The sequence below is a fragment of the Marmota monax genome, unplaced genomic scaffold (assembly GCF_021218885.2).
Source record: "Marmota monax isolate L192 unplaced genomic scaffold, Marmota_monax_Labrador192_F-V1.1 WCK01_AAM20220418_F8-fsc00021, whole genome shotgun sequence".
Lineage (NCBI taxonomy): Eukaryota > Metazoa > Chordata > Mammalia > Rodentia > Sciuridae > Marmota > Marmota monax.
The window spans coordinates 22,669,351-22,688,564 of NW_026695228.1; the positions used below are offsets into that span (position 1 = coordinate 22,669,351).

Genomic DNA, 19,214 nt, shown 5'->3' on the forward strand with positions numbered 1-19,214 from the left:
ACCTCCCATTTCTTCCTTTCCCCACATAAATTACAAGTGAAGCATATCCTGGCCATTGGTTCAATTATTCTCTAATATTTCAGTATGTTTCTCTGAAAAATAAGGACTTCAAAATGCCATCATTACTCCTAAAGTGACAATCATTTTTAAATATCCAAAAGTAACAATAGCAGGGCTGGGGTTGTGCCTCAGTGGTAGAGTGCTTGCCTCATGCATGAGGCACTGGGTTCGATTCTCAGCACCACATAATAAAATGAAGGTCCATCAACAACTAAAAAAAAAAAAAATTTTAAAAGCAACAGTATACCTTAAAAAAACAAAACTTTAAAGCACACCAAAAAGTGCACAAGTCATAATTGCACTCCTTGGTGACTTTCACAAACATGCTAAATACCATTTTCAGTGTCTGGTTCTGTCAAGTTATCTCTCAGAAATTATGAGATGTCCTTAACAGTGGTTCCCACATACCTAAGGATAATGCTGAGGGCAAACCTGGCCCTGGGCTGTACTGTGTGTGTTGGGGGTTGTTGCCAGGCATCAAACATAGGCTCTCCTGAATACTAGGTGAGTGCTCTACCACTGAGCTACACCCCCAGCTGTAGCCAGCACTATCATAGAGTCTTTAAAGTTCAGAAGGGGTTTAGAAGAGACATTCCATTTTTTAACATTTAAGCATCAAGGACCTTGAGGAAATCAGGAATTCAAAGTTCCCATTTTATTTTTTAAATTATTATGCTTTAAATAAGGATAAAAAAAATCCTTGCAGGTTTGAGGGAACATTTGAGGTTAGATAATACAAATAGATGTATTTCATCTTTTACATAAATATATATCATATTCATGTACATACATATATTTTTTAAATGTGAGGTGTTGGGTGTCGATTTAGGGCTCCAAGCATACTAGACAAGCGCTCGACCACTGAGCTACACCCTCATCCCCTACAAATCTGTTGATTGTTATGCAGCAAAAAGAAAATGTAGCAATTATCTAGTGCATCTGGCACCAGAATGATTTCTTTACATATATTATTTCATGTAAAATTTGCCACTTAGTCTTAATTTTCTCATTCCAGTATGACTTAACCATGCTTGTTTCGGAGCCGAAGTCCAGAGAAGTATATAAATTTAGCACAGGTCGGCTCAGTACTTCGATAGCACAGTTGGGACTTGGAAAGTGTTCTGCGTGGTAGAATCCGTTCCCTCAGGCGCGTCTCCAACCGCACACGCACTTCTTAAGTGCGACCGCTCTTGGGCCTCGGGTCTTTCCGTAGTGTATGCTCCTCCTCTCCGAACCCCGCGGAACTCCACCTCTCCACCGGCTCCTTTCGACCAATCAACGCTGGCTTGGAATAACGGGAGGCGGGTAAGGGGCGGGGCCTTACTGAGATTGGCAGGGTCTTAAGCCACTGGTACGAGGAGATTCTGAGATAGACAGCAAGACAGTCAAATGGACGCGAAGTCCGCGGCTGGCACGAGCCAATGCGGTCGAGAGGCGGGACTGTGGTGTGTGTAGACGGGGCCCGGGGGATTGTCGCCGCTATTGCGGCGTCAGACGCGCAGAGCAGCTCCCCGGAGTGTTCAGATGTAGTGTTCGCCGCCGCCATGAGCTACACAGGTGGGCCCGGCAGGGTGGGGGTCGCGCCCGGGGTGGTGGGCGCGACAGGGACATGCCGGTGCCGTGCCAGACTCGCCCACGCCTCCCCTGGCGCTGGGGTCACTGCCCTCTGCGGTCACAAAATGGCGTCTTGGGCCCGTAGCTTCAGAGTCGCGCCCCTCTCGTCACGGCGCCTTGGTTTGCTGTGCTTGTAGATTGGCGTCTTGGATCTTGGCCGCCCGAGGTCTTGGCTTCTGTTGTCTGTCTCTATAGGCCCCGAAACCTTGGCGCTGAGGTCTAGGTTCTCATGACCTCCATCCCTGGCCGGTGCGTCTTGAACCTCGACGCCTCCAGTCGTCGTTTTTAAGGCCTTGGCCTGTCAGATCAGTCTGCGGGCTCCGCTGCCGTCGCCATTGCGTCCCCTCCCCTACGCAGTTTTGCGGCAAAATGCCGCAGCTACTTCCCCATCCCACTCTCCTTAGCCCGCTTGGGAGCTGGGAGAGGAGCCAGGCCCCAGGGGAATACGTAAATATTTGAAGGGTTTGGGTTGAGTGGGGGACTTTGGGTCCTTAGGGACTAAGCTTAGCCTTGGCAAGGAAAGGCTAACTTCCAAATGATTCACTCAGTATCTGTCAAATTTACCGTGTCAGGTGCAGAATGGGCACTGGGAATGCTGACAAGAATTCTTAAAGCAACTTAGAGACGAGGGTAGACCTTAACAGGCAAATAAATAAGCACAGACAGTATTCTGATGGTCAGTACTCTGAAATGGTTGATACATTATATGGAGAGCATGGAGACCTTTGTATAGACGTGAGGGTTAAGCAGATACTAAGTGGAGTGGAAGAGAGTAAAGATTGTTGGTCCAGGAAGCTGTTGTTGTAAAAGGCCCCAGGGCATGAACTGCTTGACTTGTTGATCTGCCAAGGAGACCAGTGGGATTTGAGCATAGAGGAAGGTGGAGGATGAAACCATAGAGGGGATGAGGCAGAGGTATGTTTTGGCAATCCTAAATCATCCCTGGGGAAATTGCCAAGGCCACCTGAGTTTGCCTTGGCAGTGACCATTGAGGTTTCTCAGCACCATAGACTGGACCTCCCCTTAGGGGAGGTATTTGAGGCTTGAGCATATGTGGTTGCTGGGTAACCTGCATTCTACTCAGAATGTTCAAGACTGAGAATGGAACTTCAGTCTCTAGCTTCTTTGTAGGCTACTCTATGTTGACCTATGCCACATAATGTTGGCTACTATATGTACCGGTTCTCCCTGTTCTGGCCCCCAGGTCAAGAACTTGTCAAGAACCCCAGTGTTTCTAGCAGCCATCTCCTAGCTCTGTAGTTTTCAACTAGGTTGATCCTGACCCTTCCTCCTCACCCCCAATTTGGCAATGTCTGGTTGTCTCTAGGAGTAGGGGGGTTCTACTGACATCTAGTGGATAGAGGCCAGTGATGATGCTCAGCATTCTACAATGCACAGTAAGTGCCCCACCACTACTGGTCCCATACATCCGTGGTGCCAAGATTAGGCAAGCTGTGCTGCAGCCTTTTTGTAGCATTTCTAGTTTGAGGAAAGTCAGGGCTGTTGCTGACCTCTCTGAAATTGAGTTGTAATTCTTGTCTCCAAGTGTTACCAAGAACTGAAGATGGTTCTATGGAATTTAGGGGCAGGACTGCAGAAGATTCCAAATGAAGGGTTGAATGCTGTGGGCTAGCTTAATAATGGAGCATTAATTTTTATAGATGAGGGAACTGAATCAGAGAAGTCACTAATGGCTAAGCCTGAATTTTAGCTCCAGATCTTATAGACTAATAAGCTACTGATTATTTTTTTTTCTTAATATTGATAAGATGAAAACTGCAGTAGCTTTATAATGTTGGTCTTTTCTTTTTAAGAAGTACGTCAGGGTTGGGGGTGTAGCTCAGTGAGGAGAGTTGTATAGCATGTAGCATGTGTGAGGCCCTGGGTTCCATCTCCAGTCCAAAAAAAAAAAAAAAAAAGAGGAAGAAGCAGATCACTAAATTCAAAGGCATTTTAAGTCACATTTCAGGTGACTGCTTTAAGGATAAGCCCTGAAAGCCTTGAAGCAAATGTTACCATTATTATTAAGCATAAAAGGATGGGACTGGAGTGGTGGCTCAGAGGTAGAGTGCTTGCCTAGCACATGTGAGGCCCTGGGTTCAATTCTCAGCACCACATACAAATAAATAAATAAAGGTCCATCAATGACTAAAAAATATTTTTAAAAAACACAAAAGGTGACAGAAATAATTATCTTTTTGTTAACTTATCAAGCTTGTGAACTCCTTTCCTTTATTTATACTTGGGAAGGGTGTCTCCCTCTTTAGGGAGAATGAAAATGGGAGCAGTAGAAAAAATAGGGCAGAAAAAAATTCTGGAATCAGGCTTTCAAACAAAGGTCTGAAATGCTGCCATCTTTTTAGAAACATTATCACTCACAGTTGCATTGTGTTAGGAATGCACAAGTGGTTTAGCTGAGTGGTTGTAGCTTGGGTTACATTTAGGTTGCATTTTGGATGTCAGTTGAGACAATCAATCTGAAAGCTTGCCTGTGGTGGAGGCCTTGCCTCCAGGGTGACTCAAAACTCCTGTGTCTAGCAGATTGATGCTGGCAGTGGTTCCTTACCATATGGAGCTCTCTGTAGAGCTGGAAGAAACCTAACAAATGATCCAAGAAGGAGCAAAGCAGAAGTCTTTAAGAAGTCACTCAGCCGGGAGCAGTGGTGTGTGCCCATAATCCCAACGGCTCAGGAGGCTGCAGCAGGAGGATCATGAGAAAAGCCAGTTCAGCAACTTAGCAAGGCCCTAAGCAACTTAATGAGACCCTGTGTCTAAATAAAATATAAAAAAAGGTTTGGGGTTGAGCTCAGCGGTTGAGCACCCCTGGATTCAATCCAAGTACCAAAAGCAAAAGAGAAGTAACTCAGTCATTCCCCTTAATCATATTGGTCATACTGGCTACTTCTGTTTCTTTGGAAGGGGACTATATCACCCCAGGACATAAGAATCATTGGAGGTCATCTTGGAGGCTGGTTATTGCCGTTTTCGGCTCAGTTAGTTGAGGTTGGAAGCAACCTAACCAAGTTTAATTGTCCTAAATTTTGTCACTCTATGTCATTTTTTTCAAAGAATACTCTTTTAAAAAGGGGGGTGGGCTGGGATTGTAGCTCAATGATAGAGCGCTTGCCTCGCACGCATGAGGCTCTGGGTTCAATCCTCAGCACCACATAAAAATAATACATCTATAACTAAAAAATATTTTTTTAAAAAAGAAAAGGAATTAAACTAGAGATACTTTTGTATTTTTAAGGCTGCTAAGAGGGAAGGGTTATATTGCCAAATTTGCATTCCGTGGTCTAACCCTTAGCTTTACAGGACCATCCAGAACTTATTTTTTACCCCAGAGCTGATCAGTCTGTAAAATTGAAAGAAGAAGAAAACACTTTATGCACACAATAAAAATTTATTCATGACTGGCTAAAAAAAGACTTCCCCAGAGACAGTGTTGTGGGATAGAATATTAATGTGGGTAGCACAGTGTAGAGCAGATGTTGCTATTGGCCTCTGGAGGTTTGATAAGTTTGCTGGATTGACTTCTTTTTCTCTTCTTGGTGATACTGGGGATCCTACCCAGGACCTTGAATATTCTAGGCAAGTGATCTACCACTGAGCCCCATCCCCAAGCCCTATCTTTTCTTTATTCTCAGGGAGAAATAGGGCTCCTCTCCTGAATCAACAGATCTCTTACTTATGTACTGCAATCTACAGATCTCTTACTCTATAGATTATGTACTGCAATCTAGTATGTATTTTTATCAGGGTGTGGTAGGTTCCCCATTGGAGTTGCAGTATGGTCATCTCTCTGTTTCCTCAGTTTCTGTATCTGTGGATTTAACTAACAGAAGATTGAAAACATTCAGGAAAAATAATTGCATCTGTACTGAATATGTACAGATAATTTTTTTCTTATTATTTCCTAAACAATGTGGTGTAACTACGTAGCATTTATGTTGTATTAAAGTATACAGGAGTATACTTTAAATATATTTTAAATGGGTTCATCCCAGCATCATAAAACAAACAACACATTAATTCTGCACCAACTAGGCTAAAGAAAGATTGTAGATGTCCCACAGCTCTGTTTACCTCTACATGGGTTTTGACATATATGTGGGAAAGAGTAGGTTTGCAGATCTTTTTTGGACCTTGGGAATTGCAGGTTAAGGGATCTTGCCTGGTACTCTTCTGTTGGCTGCCGTGAAGATGGAATGAGATACTCAGACAAAACTCTTAGCACCCTGCAGGGGAAGCACTTGTTCAGTGTTGGCTGCTTTTTGCTGTTATCGTTGTTGTTAAGATCTTAAGAGATGAAATAGAGACTGTCAACAAATGTGAGAATGTCTGCCAAGGGGAGGTACTTGGTTTTGTTTTGTTTTTGTTTTTCTTTTTTTTTTTTAAGAGAGAGAGAATTTTTTTTAATATTTATTTTTTAGTTTTCGGCGGACACAACATCTTTGTTTGTATGTGGTGCTGAGGATCGAACCTGGGCCGCACGCATGCCAGGCGAGTGCGCTACTGCTTGAGCCACATCCCCAGCCCAGGGGTTTTGTATTTTTAACGTAAATAAGCTTTTGAGGGTTTGACTTTAATTTTCAGATCATGGACTGTCTCCAATGAAAAGAGGCAAATATTGCCTGTTTCCTTTCATGTCATTTATCATAATTTCAGTGCTAAAAGTAAATCTTTTTTTCTTATTTGTTTGTGTGATTGGGAAGAGGGTGCTAGGGATTGAATCCAGTGACACTTTACCACTGAGCTACATTCCTAGCCCTTTTCATTTTTATTCTGAGATTGTCTCACTAAATTGCCCAGGCTAACTCCAAGTCACTGGGGTTGCAGCGACTAAAATATAGTTTTAAATCAAGTGTTAGGATCAATCATAGTTTGTTATAATCAGTCTTTAAGAGTAGTGGTTCTTGATAGAGGGTCAAATTTTCCTTACTTGATACTAATTCCTTTTAAATGAAGATATAGTTTTAGAGCGAGAAAAGAAAGTATTTCATACCACTACAGGTTGAGTATCCCTTGTCTAACACTTGGGATCAGAAGTGTTTCAGATTTCAGATTTTTTTGGATTTTGGAATATTTGCATATACTTTATATCTTGGAATGGTACTTAAATCTAAATGTGAAATTCATTTGTTTCATATGCCTCTTGATACTTAGCCTGAAGGTGATTTTGTAGTGTACCTTCATTTTGACCATGATCTGTCACATAGGAGGTCAGATGTGGAATTTGCCACTTGTGCCATTGTTATTGATGCTCAAGAAGTTTTCAGATTTTGAAGCATTTCAGATTAGGAATGCTCAGCCTGTATGCAGTTTGATACTTAATATTTCCTTGTAAGCATGCCAGCTCCAGATAATTACACCTGAGAAATAACAGGGACTGGAGGTGCAGCTCAGAGGTAAAATGAGGCCCTGGGTTTGATCTCAAGCACCATGACCAAAAGAAAAAAAAGGTAATAAACACTGTTTTTCTTCTTCTTTTTTGGTGGCACTCTGTATTGAACCCAGGAGCACTTTACCACTGAGTTACATCCCTGGACCCTTTTTATGTATTATTTTGAGACAGAGCCTCATTAAGTTACTCTGGCTGTCCTCAAACTTGGAATCCTCCTGCCTTAGTCTCCCAAGTTGTTGGGATTGTAGGTGTGTGCCATTAAACCCAACATATACACTTTCTTAAATGGAAAACCTAAAATATAAAGTAGTTTCTGTTTCAGATTTAGATTAGGAGGAGGAGGCATTTGCTTTAATATCACTTCAAAACTAACCATCATCCTTGTTTGAATTGGAAGTAGCATATTTTACAGTGATTTGGTAAAAAGTATTTTCCTGATTGAACTGAATGATAATTTGAGTATTCATTTGGCAAAATGGGTTACCGGCTTAAATGTTTAAAGTTTTTATCTAGTCCTTCTGGTGCAGCAAGTTAAACATAGCCTACCATCCATTGGTTAATATGTTCCAGAGATCTGATTAGAACATAGAATATAGCTGGGAGCTCCAGTAGCTTGGGAGACTGAGGCAGGAGGATTGCAAGTTCAAAGACAGCCTCAGCTCTGTCTCTAAATAAAAAACAAAAAGAGCTGGGGATGAGGTTCAGTGGTTAAGTGCCCCTGGGTTCAATCCCTGGTACCAAAACAATAAAAAATAAATACAACATGGAATTCAGAGGTTTGGGTGGTTTTCCAACTGGATGGAGGGCTTCGTCTGTACTGTAGAGGAAAGTGTTAGTCATTTTTCTGTGATTTGTTCGGAGAAATTAACCACACTGTGTATATGTTTAGGCTTTGTCCAGGGATCTGAAACCACTTTGCAGTCGACATATTCAGATACCAGCGCTCAACCCACCTGTGATTATGGTAAGTGTGGGCTCCTAGTGGGAACCAGAGTGTTCTGCCTTTTATCAGCAGTGTTGTCTTTGTTGCCTTGGACTTTACTGTCAGTCTGTCTTCCTTTACTAAACCCAAACTTGTATCAAGTGTTACAGTGGGCCATGTGAATAGCTAGTGCTTCCTTTTGGCAATTAGGATAACAATGTCTGTGTTACTGAACAAGCCAGAGTATAAATGATTAGTTTCTTTGGCCCTTAAACATTTTATAGAAGTAAGTACCTATGGTCTTCGACTAAAGATCTGTCTTCAGAAAATTCTCCTTGAGAACCTGGAAAGGAAAGTAGCCAATCAAAGTCTAAATGATTAGAAACTGAGCTTTTTACTGAGTTTCCAGGAGAAACTGAGCTTTTAACTTACCCCAGGGTGGTACTCGTGCCCACTCTGGGGGAGAGGCTGTTTGAATCTAGTTGGCTTTTAGAGATTGCAGTCAGGCCACCTTAAGCCAGTGACCTCCACACACATACAGCGTTAAATAAAATTGTCCAGTTGATTTCTCAATTGTGGACAGACAAACTTAATTCTCTAATTCAGAAATAGCCATCCAACAAGATTCAGAGGTGCTGTTCTGTTGGTGTGCAGCAGCAGCCCAGAACACCAGTAAAGCTTGTCTTTCCATGGTCTCTGACCCTAGGGACGTCTGTTGAGAAGGAAAGGAGTTCTCTTTGGAATGGTTAATGTCTTGGTTACTGAGGTGGGTGATTTGTTTTACTCTTAAGGTCTAAGGAAAGATTGAACTGACATTCCCTCAGGAGTCACTGAATATATGGACTTAAATAAGCTCCCCGTGAATTAGAAAGTAGTCCCAGGGTAGGAAGAGAATAAAAATGTTTTGAAATTGGGTAAGGAGTGTCAGATATTTCATAAATGAGGAGAATTTTGGTTTTTGTGGCTTATCTGTCCTGTTGTCTCTTTCTGCCTCTTTTTTTTAAATCAAATGTAGTCCCAAATGGCACATCTTTTTTTTTTTTTTTTTTAGTTTGGGCATGTAACCCAGGATCTTAGAGCATGCTAGGCGAGCACTCTACCACTGAGTCAATCCTCAGCCCTTGGTACATCTTTTTAACTTTCTTTTTTATCTGATTTATATATTCTGGATACAAGCCTTTTCTCAGATTTGCCATTTGCAGATATTTTCTCTCAGACGAACTTGTCTATACTCTTTGTCATTATCTTTTATTTTTAATCTATAATAAATTTATAAATTTTTTTTTAGTTGTGGATGCAAACAGTATTTATTCATGTAGTGCTAAGGCTCGAACGCAGTGCCTCACACATGCGAAGCAAGTCCTCTACCACTGAGCCATAACCCCAGCCCCTGTCATTGTCTTTTTTTTAATATATATATATATATATATATATATATATATTTATTTTTTAGTTTTTGGTGGACACAACATCTTTATTTGTACGTGGTGCTGAGGATCAAACCCAGGACTGCGCACATGCCAGGCGAGCTCGCTACCGCTTGAGCCACATCCCCAGCCCCTGTCATTGTCTTTTTTGGTTTTGTTTGTTTGTTTGTTTCTGACAGTTGTTAATTGCTAATATGTAGAAATATGATTATTCAATTTATGTATTTGATATGTTTTATTTATTTAATCATATCTGGGTTTGAACCCAGGGACACTTTGCCACTGAGCTACATCTTCAGCCCTTTTTATTTTGAAGACAAGGTCTTGCTAAATTGATGAGACTGGCCTCAAACTTGTGATCTTCCTGCTTCAGCCTCCTGAATCACTGGGATTACAAGCATGTGTTACTACTCCAGGCTTTATTTGACACTTATAAATTTAGCTGGGTGTGGTGGCACAGGACTTGATCTCTGTAGCTCAGAAGGTTGAGGCAGGAGGATTGCAAGTTCAAAGCCAGCTGTAGCAACTTAGTGAGGCCCTAAGCAACTTGGCAAGATCCTATCTCAGAAATAAAAAGCATTGGGGGATGTGGCTCAGTGGTAAAGCACGCCTGGGTTCAATTCCTGGCACCAATATATATGTATATATTTATATGTATGTATGTATATGTGTGTGTGTGTGTGTGTGTGTGTATATATATATATATATATATATATATAAATTTACAGTATTTGAATTTAGTTTGTATGTTAACCTTGTAATAAGCCTTGCTAAGTTCATTTGTTCTCTTTTGTAGATTTGAGGGTTTTAATATAGACCATTGTTGAATGGAATTTTTTTTCTTTGTAAGTTGCAGGAACAATATAACAACATTTAAATATCACTTAAACATTGGTCAACCGGGATCCTGCCATTTTAATATTTAATCTTCGTTAACTTACCTATTTTATATGTTTGAATAATTTACAGGTGGAAGGGTTGTGTGTCCTGCTTTATTTTGCGTATGTTAGATGCATTTCCTTGTGCTACATAAAACAGGAGTTTTTGTTGTTGTTACCAGGGATTTTGAACCTGGGGAGCTTAACTGAGCCACATCCCCAGCCGTTTTTATATAAACTTTGAGATGAGGTCTAAGTTGCCAAGGCTGGCTACCTGGCTATAAATTGTTTTGGTGGCTATATTCTCACTGAGTAAGTAGGCTGTAATCCTGGAAGTTGAATATTTAAATTGTGTTCTGTTTTTGGTCTGTAAGTATTGCTTATTGTGACTACCTCCTTTTTCTTTTGAAAAAAGTTGTAGCTGGACACTGTGGTGCCCATGTATAATCCTAGCTACTTGGGAGGCCAAGGCAGGAGAATTGTAGATTCAAAGGTCAGCTTGGGCAATTTATGTCTCAAATGTCTCAAAACAAAACAATGGAAAGGTCTGGGGATTTAGCTCAGAGTTCAGTAACAAAAGCCAAAAAGAACAAAACTGTCCTTAAAATTCCCTTTGTCGTCCATGATCTCATTCTTTCGGGGGACAGAGTGAATTGGGGTCTTCTTTCAGACTTGGCAGGTCCTATGGAGTCCTCAAGTCCCCAAACATCAGTCTAGGTACAGGCTTTCTCTTGCCAAGGGACCCAGCTGGTGAGTGCATTTGGGAGCCTGGTCGCTCCAGGTATAGCAAGTAGCACATAGTGAGTGCTTGACCAAAGGGACTCCTCAAGTGGCAGCTTTTCACAGAATGTACCATACTGTTTGCTTCCTTACTCCTTTCTATCAGATTCTCAACACCTGAAGCCTGAGGTGACCAGATTGTGACTCATAGACAGAGCCCCAATGACTCTGCCTTTCTCTCTCAATCCTTCTTCCTTTGAAATAGCCAGAGGCCAGGCTCTTGTTAGTTGTTCACAGTGTAGCTTTGCTGGCCTCTCTTTTGTTTGTGGGAATGGCTCCTTCATTGCCCTTTCTTTAAAAGGTTTCCAACTCCTGGCCATCCCTTGTTACTCTCCCTTAACGTCAAGCAGCATTCTGGGTTTGAACAGTGTCTGGGACAGCCAGCCTCTGCTTAGAATGATAGTTGTTGCTGGGTGGCCTATAATCCCAGCTACTCAGGAGGCTGAGGCAGGAGGATCATAAGTTTGAGGCTAGCCTTGGCAACTTGGTGAATCCCTGTCTCAAAATTTAAAAGGTCTCAGTATGGGGCTAGGCTTGTAGCTCAGTGGTAGAGTACTTGCCTTGCATGCATGAGGCCCTGGGTTCGATCCTCAGCACCACATAAAAATAAATAAATAAAAATAAAGATATTGTGTCCATCTACAACTAAAAAAAATTTTTTTAAAAAAAGGAAAAAAAGTTCTGGTATGTATGTAGCTCAGTGGTAAAGCACTCCTGGGTTCAATCCCTGGTTTTACCCTTACCCTCACACCACTGGGTGTGGTGGTGCACGCTTGTAGTACCAGTGGCACCAGAGGCTGAGACAGAAGGATCACAAGCTTGAGGCCAGCCTCGGCAATTTAGCGAAACCCCATCTCAAAAAAAAAAAGGGCTGAGAATGTGGCTCAGTGGTTGAGCATCCCCCGGGTTCAGTTTCTGGTACCAAAAAAAAAATGTTGTTGCGTAGAACCGTGGTTTTGTTTGCCATACGCAAAGAGGACTTTTTCTTTGTGAGCTCTTTCATACCCATAGTTCATTAAATGTAGCAGTCATCTAGAGTACTTTGGCTAGTTTCTGACACCTTTCCATTCTCTGCGTTTGTTGGGTTGTAGGGGAACCCAAATGCAGAACCATTTTCCTGGTTCATCTTTTTAGTTCACTGTTTCTCTTCTGTGGTCTGGATTCTGCCATTTGTCAGGCTGCCATTTCAACAAGCTCTGGTAGCCTCCTCTGGGGTGAGCTTGTCTCGATTGTCTGTAGGGCAGAGATGACATGTAATAGGAGGGAACTAGAGGGTCTTACCATATTTACAGGGTGTGGATTTACCTTTCTCATGTGCTCCTTTGAGGAACATTATTCAAAGTTCCCCTTGTCAGTTCTTAGTGGCTTTGTGCTCCTGAAGGAATGGATTTTATCACGTGTTACTATCGAATCCAGAGCATAATCATCTTATAATCCAGATTGTTTTTTCAATGGCTTTTCTCAAGCTAGGAGTTGCTCTTGGCTTTCCCTCAGTGATGTGCCTCCCACTCAGCACACTTATACACTTCAAGGGCTTGTTGGCCCTCCCTATTTAGGCAGACATTTGGGGGACTGGGGTGGTTTGTTTTCCTGCTCCTTGTAGCTTGATGGGTAATTTGGGTGACATTTCAGCATTGATATCAATTGTACCAGCTGCCTCTTGCACAACACAGTCTGTGACATCTGTCTTATCTATGAACCCAGGGCTTCAGGCATGCCAGGCAAGAGCTCTAACCTGCAGTCTACATGAGAAAAAAAAAAAACAAAAACAGTTTTCTTCTTCCTCTAATTAGTACTTGGGAGGCAGGGGTGGAGGGATGTTATGTTTTAATTCTAGCTTTTCAATTTAGAAGTGTAGGAGCCAAGTTCAGTAGTTGAAAGTTTTGGGAACAAGAGACTCCTTAAATACCACAGCTCAGGGGCTGGGATTGTGGCTCAGCAGTGGAGCGCTCGCCTAGCACAGGCCTTACCCGGGTTCGATCCTCAGCACCACATAAAAATAAAGGCATTGTGTTGTGTCCATCTACACCTAGAAAATAAATATTTATATATATATAAAAAAATACCACATGCTCAGAGCTATTTGTTGCCAGGGGCCAGGGCAACGAATAGCCTGGTGTATTTGCAGGGGGCTGTCTAGCATGAGGCATCTATCTCAGTTAGAGGAAGTCCTACAGCCAGCCAGTCAGGTAGTGGGAGTAACTATTTTCATTTGTGAATTAAACTGAGTTAAATTCATGTTCTTTTGGAAGTGATTATAGATGTAATTGCAATTTTATTTTTTGTAGGCTATGGAACTTGGAACTCTGGGACAAACAGAGGTAAGTATCATTCCTGCAACCACTCTCCTCTCCCCCAGGATTGAACCAGTTGTTTCTCTGCCACTGCCAGCTTGACCAAAGGGGGATTTGGGTGTCTTTGGGGCCAGCTGCTACATCAGAGAAGATCTTTATTGGAATAGCTGGGGCCCACCTGCCCTTGGGTGGCTAGGGTCCCCAGCTTATCTCTTGTGACAGAGACACCCTTTTCTGTATATTTGTTTTGGTCTGCCTTCTCCTTCCTGCCCTGTCATCTGTCTATCTCTGTCTCCTCCACTGCAGGCTACGAGAATTATGGTTATGGCTATGGCTATGGCCAGGATAACACCACCAACTATGGGTATGGTATGGCCACTTCAAACTCTTGGGAAATGCCTAGCTCTGACACAAATGCAAACCCTAGTGCCTCGGGTAGCGCCAGTGCCGATTCCGTTTTATCCAGAATTAACCAGCGCTTAGATATGGTTCCACACTTGGAGACAGACATGATACAAGGCGGCGTGTACAGCTCAGGTGGAGAAAGGTGAGTAGGGGCTTACCTAGGAGCTGAGATTCTGCAGGGGTATCTCCTGCCTGCTGGCATTTCAGTTGAATATGCTTCTGTGACCCTTTTCTCCATCCTTGCTCTGTTCTACTGGGTGCTTTGCTCTCAATGGGGTCCATTGTACTTCCTTTCTCTGACCTATGTTGCCCTCGTGGTCAGCTTCTCTCTAGCTTCAGGCAGGGAACAAGTTTGGATTGGCCTGGCTGCATCATACCCACAGAATGGCTCCTCAGGAGCAGTGTGTCCAGCAGCCCCTCTCTTTGGGACAACACTTTGGTGTTCAATCTAGACTTTGCATCCTGCAAGACAGAGCAAGGTTGGGCTGGGGATGTGGCTCAAGCGGTAGCAAGCTCGCCTGGCATGTGTGCGGCCCGGGTTCGATCCTCAGCACCACATACAAACAAAGATGTTGTGTCTGCCGAAAACTAACTAAATAAATAAATATTTAAAAAAAAAAAAAAAGACAGAGCAAGGACGGGTTAGGTTTGTGTGAACAGTGGGCAAGCCCTTGGGACTGACCACTGTGAGCTATGCTGTGTTCCATACAGAGGAGGGACAGAAATGGACACTTGCTGGTCATTTTCCAATGCCTTATAAATGTACACCTGTTGAAAACATCCTTATGAGGAACTCTTGCTATCCTCATTTTATAGATGGAGAAACTAAAGCGCAGTCATGTCATTCCCTTTGCCAGAAAGGGCCCCTTGACTAAGTGGTGGGGCTGGGTGGGACTTGCACCCAGATATACCACACTGCAAAGCATTGTCTATGGGTAGTTGTCATTGACTGAACTGGTATCCATCTAGGGGTACTTGTGCCCTAGTGAGGAGAATAAAGAGGGGCCTGGCGGTCACTGGTAAGGCCAAGTGTGGCCCCAGGGCCATTGGGGAAGGGAGCAAGGGAACTTGCTTGCATGGACTTGAGTCGCTGTAATGCACCACCTTGCCATAGCTTGGAGCCCAGGGAGCAGGGACGAGGGGAGGAATGGCAGTGCTAGCTGCTTCTCTTGTATCTGCTGGTGCCTTCTAGGGACTTAGGTTAGGGGAGGAGAATGTAAGGAGGGTCCCCTGTGTATGTGAGGTTTGTGTGGTGTGGGGCATGGGCTATCGCTATGGTTAAACTGCCTCTCCTGGGCAGGAGTCCTTGCCTCCTTCCCAGTTGCTGTATAGGGTTTAGAGCCCTTTTCCAGCGCTTTGGCAAGGTCACAATGTCTACTAAGAAACATTCACCATTTTATCCCATTTCATCTGGATTGTGAGGGGCTTTGGAGGGTTTTTGTGGGTCCCCCTAGTCACGTAGGATGAAGTCTGAATTGTTTCTCATGGGCATCATTTGCCTCAGTGGCTAAGCATACATTATGCTGGGATACTTACCTCTTCTCCTGAAGAGCACCCTTGGGCATTGTGGCTGTCACAAATGGATTTTGATTTCTTAAGGGTCATGGGAGCAGCCTTGCCTCTCATAGGGCCTTGGATTAGAGCTTTCCTGCTAGGTGTTAGTCCTTCTTAGTGGCCCCTATGTGAGGCCCCTATGAGAATGTCATCTGAGAAGCCTTTCCTCCTTCTAAAATTCTCTGCTTTGTTAGAGTCCAGAACATTTTAACTGGCATTTCTAAACACTGAGTCTCCCTGACAGGGCAGGGTGAGTGCTAGAGTTGCATTTCCTGTCCCTGGTCTGGGAGGTTGAAAGGATGGCAGGAGCAGTTGGCTTGGCCAAAAGGCCAGCTGAATATGAACAATTCTGAGGGAACTCTGCCTGATGCTTGCCACATGTCTCTGCAGATATGATTCCTACGAGGCCTGTGACTCAAGGGCCGTCCTGAGTGAGCGTGACCTGTACCGGTCGGGCTATGACTATGGCGAGCTTGACCCTGAGATGGAAATGGCCTATGAGGGCCAGTATGATGCCTACCGTGACCAGTTCCGCATGCGTGGCGGCGATACCTTTGGTCCAAGGGCTCAGGGCTGGGCCCGGGATGCCCGGAGCGGCAGGCCAATGGCCTCGGGCTATGGGCGCATGTGGGAAGATCCCATGGGGGCCCGGGGCCAGTGCATGCCTGGTGCCTCCCGGCTGCCCTCCCTCTTCTCCCAGAACATCATCCCTGAGTATGGCATGTTCCAGGGCATGCGTGGCGGGGGCGCCTTCCCAGGTGGCTCCCGCTTTGGCTTCGGATTTGGCAATGGCATGAAGCAGATGAGGCGAACCTGGAAGACCTGGACTACGGCTGACTTCCGGGTAAGTGAGGAGGCCTATCCCTCCTGGTCTCTGGTTGGAGTGGAGTCATCCCCTCTGACCCAGTTCCCTTTCTCTGGCTCAGACCAAAAAGAAGAAGAGAAAGCAGGGTGGCAGTCCTGACGAGCCGGACAGCAAAGCTACCCGGACGGACTGCTCAGAGAACAGTGACTCAGACAATGGTGAGCACGGGGCCTTGCCTCCTTCCCTTCACCTGCCTCTGTGGAGACTCTGGGATGAATTTGACTCCTCTCTCCTTACAGATGAGGGCACTGAGGGGGAAGCCGCAGAGGGCACTGAAGGTATCGACACTATGGAAAAAGGATCCAGAGCAGTAAGTGGCCCCTGGCCCTGAGCTTTTTCTCCCTGCAGGTGAGGCCTGTGAAGACCAAACTGAGCTGAAATGCAGGCCTCACCACAGGGGTCTTAGGCAGTGTTATCGCCTGTGTGCATGGGTGGTGGGTGACCAGCACCAGCTCCTGGCCCTGGGTCTTGTTATTTGGAGTCATTATAAGTAACTGCACACTTTAAAGTTGGATTTTAAAATTATATTAGGAAGGAGAGGATGAGGAAGGAAAAGAGGATGGGAGAGAAGAAGGCAAAGAAGATTCAGAGAAAGGTGAGTCTTCTAGGGGGCCTGGGTTTTAGGTGGCTCTTCCAGGTACTCATGGGAAGGATCCAGCTGAGGGTAGGGTTGTGGCAGAAAAGTGGCTGGCTGGCTGGCTGGGGACCTGCCTTGTGGGGCTGGGTATGTGCTGGCAGGGACTTTGCTTCCTCCCCTGCCCCTTCCTATCCTGACCCTATTCTTCCTAGGTGGAGTCTGTGGATGGCATTGTCCCTGTCTAGCATTATTGGTTTTGCCTTCAGGTTGGGGCAGCAAGCAAAAGTGTGGGGACCCCTAGGCACAATCCCTGCTATTGGTCCCTCAGTAACGTGCAATTCCGAGTCCTCAGTGGCTGGTGTCTTGAGTTGGGACCCTTGGTGCAGTTTTTACGGCTGTGGTTTGCGTGTCCTCTCCCTTAGCGCCTCTCCAGCCCCTGTTGGGAGTCCGTGTCCCCCCATCTGAGTGATGAGCGCCAGCAGGTACCTACCAGCAAATCCAGCCTCAGCCTACTGTTGCCGCGGTGCCCGGTGGGGGGTGGGCAGGGCCTTGTGAGCGGCCTCCCTGCATCCCACCACCTGGCCCCTCTGAACATGTGCCAGTGTCCCCTCCAAGACAGCTTCTTTTTGCCTTCCAGCTTCCCCATGGCCCACTCCACAGAGAGTGAGGGTATCCTGGAGAGCAGAGGGTTCAGCGTGTATCTCCCTATTCCTGGCGCCTAGGCCAAACCTACTTCCTGCCCAGCCCAGGGTATCCAGCCCTGCTCATGGCCAAAGGCCTTGCGTAAACAACTGCTCTCAGATGGACCCTCTGGAATGGACAGCGGGTGATTCAGCCAGAGGCCTTAGGCCTGCCCTTTCCTGGCAGAGCCAAACTGGTGATTGTGCCCCTCTGTTCCCACAGGGGCCCTTATCACCCAGGATGAGAGTAGCCAGGCCAAACGCAAGTTGCAGGCAAGCAAGAAGAGCCAGGACAAACAGAAAAAGCGGCAGCGAGACCGCATGGTGGAAAGGTAACCAGCTTCCCTCCATCCCTTTGCCTCTGCCTCGCTCTGGGGCTGCCGCCAGGAGAGCAGGGCCATAGCTCTGCCATCTCGCCGCCCTCTGGCCTCCCTTGGGAGCCACCACCTGCTCGGCCGTGCATGGACCCTGCTTCCCGCCAGGCCCAGCTCCTAAGGCCTGACTCATCCCCTGCCCCTCTGTGGCCGCCTGGCGACCGCTGGCATCTGTGGCCTGAGACCCGACACTGCTCGGCACCGTTGCCCAGAAGCTCCGGCGCTAGGTCACTCAGCGCACGAGCCCCGAGGTGCACTGGGGGCCCGATGCCCCTGAGGGAGGGGGCCAGCTCATCAGAGACTCAAGGTCCAAGGCGCCTGTGCCACCCCAACTAGCTGCCAAGAGGCCGCCGCCGTGCTCAGGAGAGATGGCAGCACCTGTGGGCTATGGCAGCCTCGGGCCTGCCCTCTGCCCTACCCGCCGGCCCTGTCAGGCCGGGCCTGTCTGTGGCTGAGCCCTTCACGCCCCTTGGTCGGGTCTGTCTGCCCTCAGGGCTCCCGCACTGGCGCTTGCCTCCTCCGCCTCAGACTCTTGCTCTTGCTGGACCTTCCTCAGCCTCGCCGGCGCCTGGCCCCTGGGCTCTCCAGACAAAGCTGACCCCGTGGCCCAGATAAGGACGTCCGGCAGAGGTAGGGACCCGCCCCGAGGCCTCGGTGGCGGCTGGCCTCCTCCGCCCCTTGCCACGGCGGCCTGCTCCAGCCCAGGCCCCAGACCCCCGGCTTCTGCTGTGGACACCAGGCCCAGACAGAGCACCTCGCCCAGGTGACTCCAGGCTGCCCTCTGGCAGGCCGGGCAGGCGCCCTCCTTCCAGCTCAGACTGGTCTCTTCTTGGAAGAGGAAGATGAGGCAGCAGGTGCCCAGGCCTGCTTGCCTTCCATCCCTCCCGACACCACCCCCAAGCATTCTGAGCAGAGGATGGGCTGGGCCTTTGAGTTCCCCAGAACCCAGAAGGAAGATGCAGCACCTTTTCGGGCCCTGCCTCGGGACTGCGTACTCCACTCTGCACCTCAGGGCCACCTGGCTCAAGCCAGGGCATCCTTCCTTCCGGTTCCCACCTGGGCCAAGTGCACAAGCTCCTGCCCAGCCTTGGTAGAGTGGCCCTCCGGCAACCTTCCAGCGACTCCTTGCCTGTTGCAGCAGCTGCTGCCTCAGGCTTCGGCCTCCTGCCTATGGGAAGGAAGAGCTCCTCCCCTGTCCCCTACGTTGCAGTAACTGCAGCCTGCAGACTCGCCCTTTCTGCTCCCGACCCTCCTGGTCCCAGCCTGTCCCTCTGTTGGGACCGCACTTCAGAGGCCCGTGAGCAAGCCCTGTTTCAGGGCTCGCAGCTGGGTTGGGTGAGGCGGCAGCACCTTTCCCTGGGACCTTTGCAGCCTCAGCTG

At 46.4% G+C, this 19,214-nt stretch overlaps 1 protein-coding gene across 3 annotated transcripts in view; it reads left to right on the top strand.

Annotated features, from left to right (window-relative positions):
* Nucleotides 1-1,472: 1,472 nt before the first annotated feature.
* Nucleotides 1,473-19,214, top strand: part of Akap8l (A-kinase anchoring protein 8 like) — a 34,553-nt gene continuing 16,811 nt past the window's right edge. Inside the window, exons 1-10 of one of the 3 annotated variants that reach the window (XM_046437101.2) lie at nt 1,473-1,617; nt 7,968-8,042; nt 13,374-13,406; nt 13,686-13,743; nt 13,846-13,926; nt 15,729-16,182; nt 16,265-16,361; nt 16,443-16,513; nt 16,735-16,798; nt 17,684-17,792. In XM_046437101.2, the coding sequence (XP_046293057.2) occupies nt 1,482-1,617; nt 7,968-8,042; nt 13,374-13,406; nt 13,686-13,743; nt 13,846-13,926; nt 15,729-16,182; nt 16,265-16,361; nt 16,443-16,513; nt 16,735-16,798; nt 17,684-17,792 (1,178 nt within the window). In that variant the 5' untranslated portion in view covers nt 1,473-1,481. Of the gene's footprint in view, nt 1,618-7,967; nt 8,043-13,373; nt 13,407-13,685; nt 13,927-15,728; nt 16,183-16,264; nt 16,362-16,442; nt 16,514-16,734; nt 16,799-17,683; nt 17,793-19,214 lie in introns of all 3 variants that reach the window. The other 2 variants (XM_046437100.2, XM_046437102.2) reach the window with 2 other exon arrangements.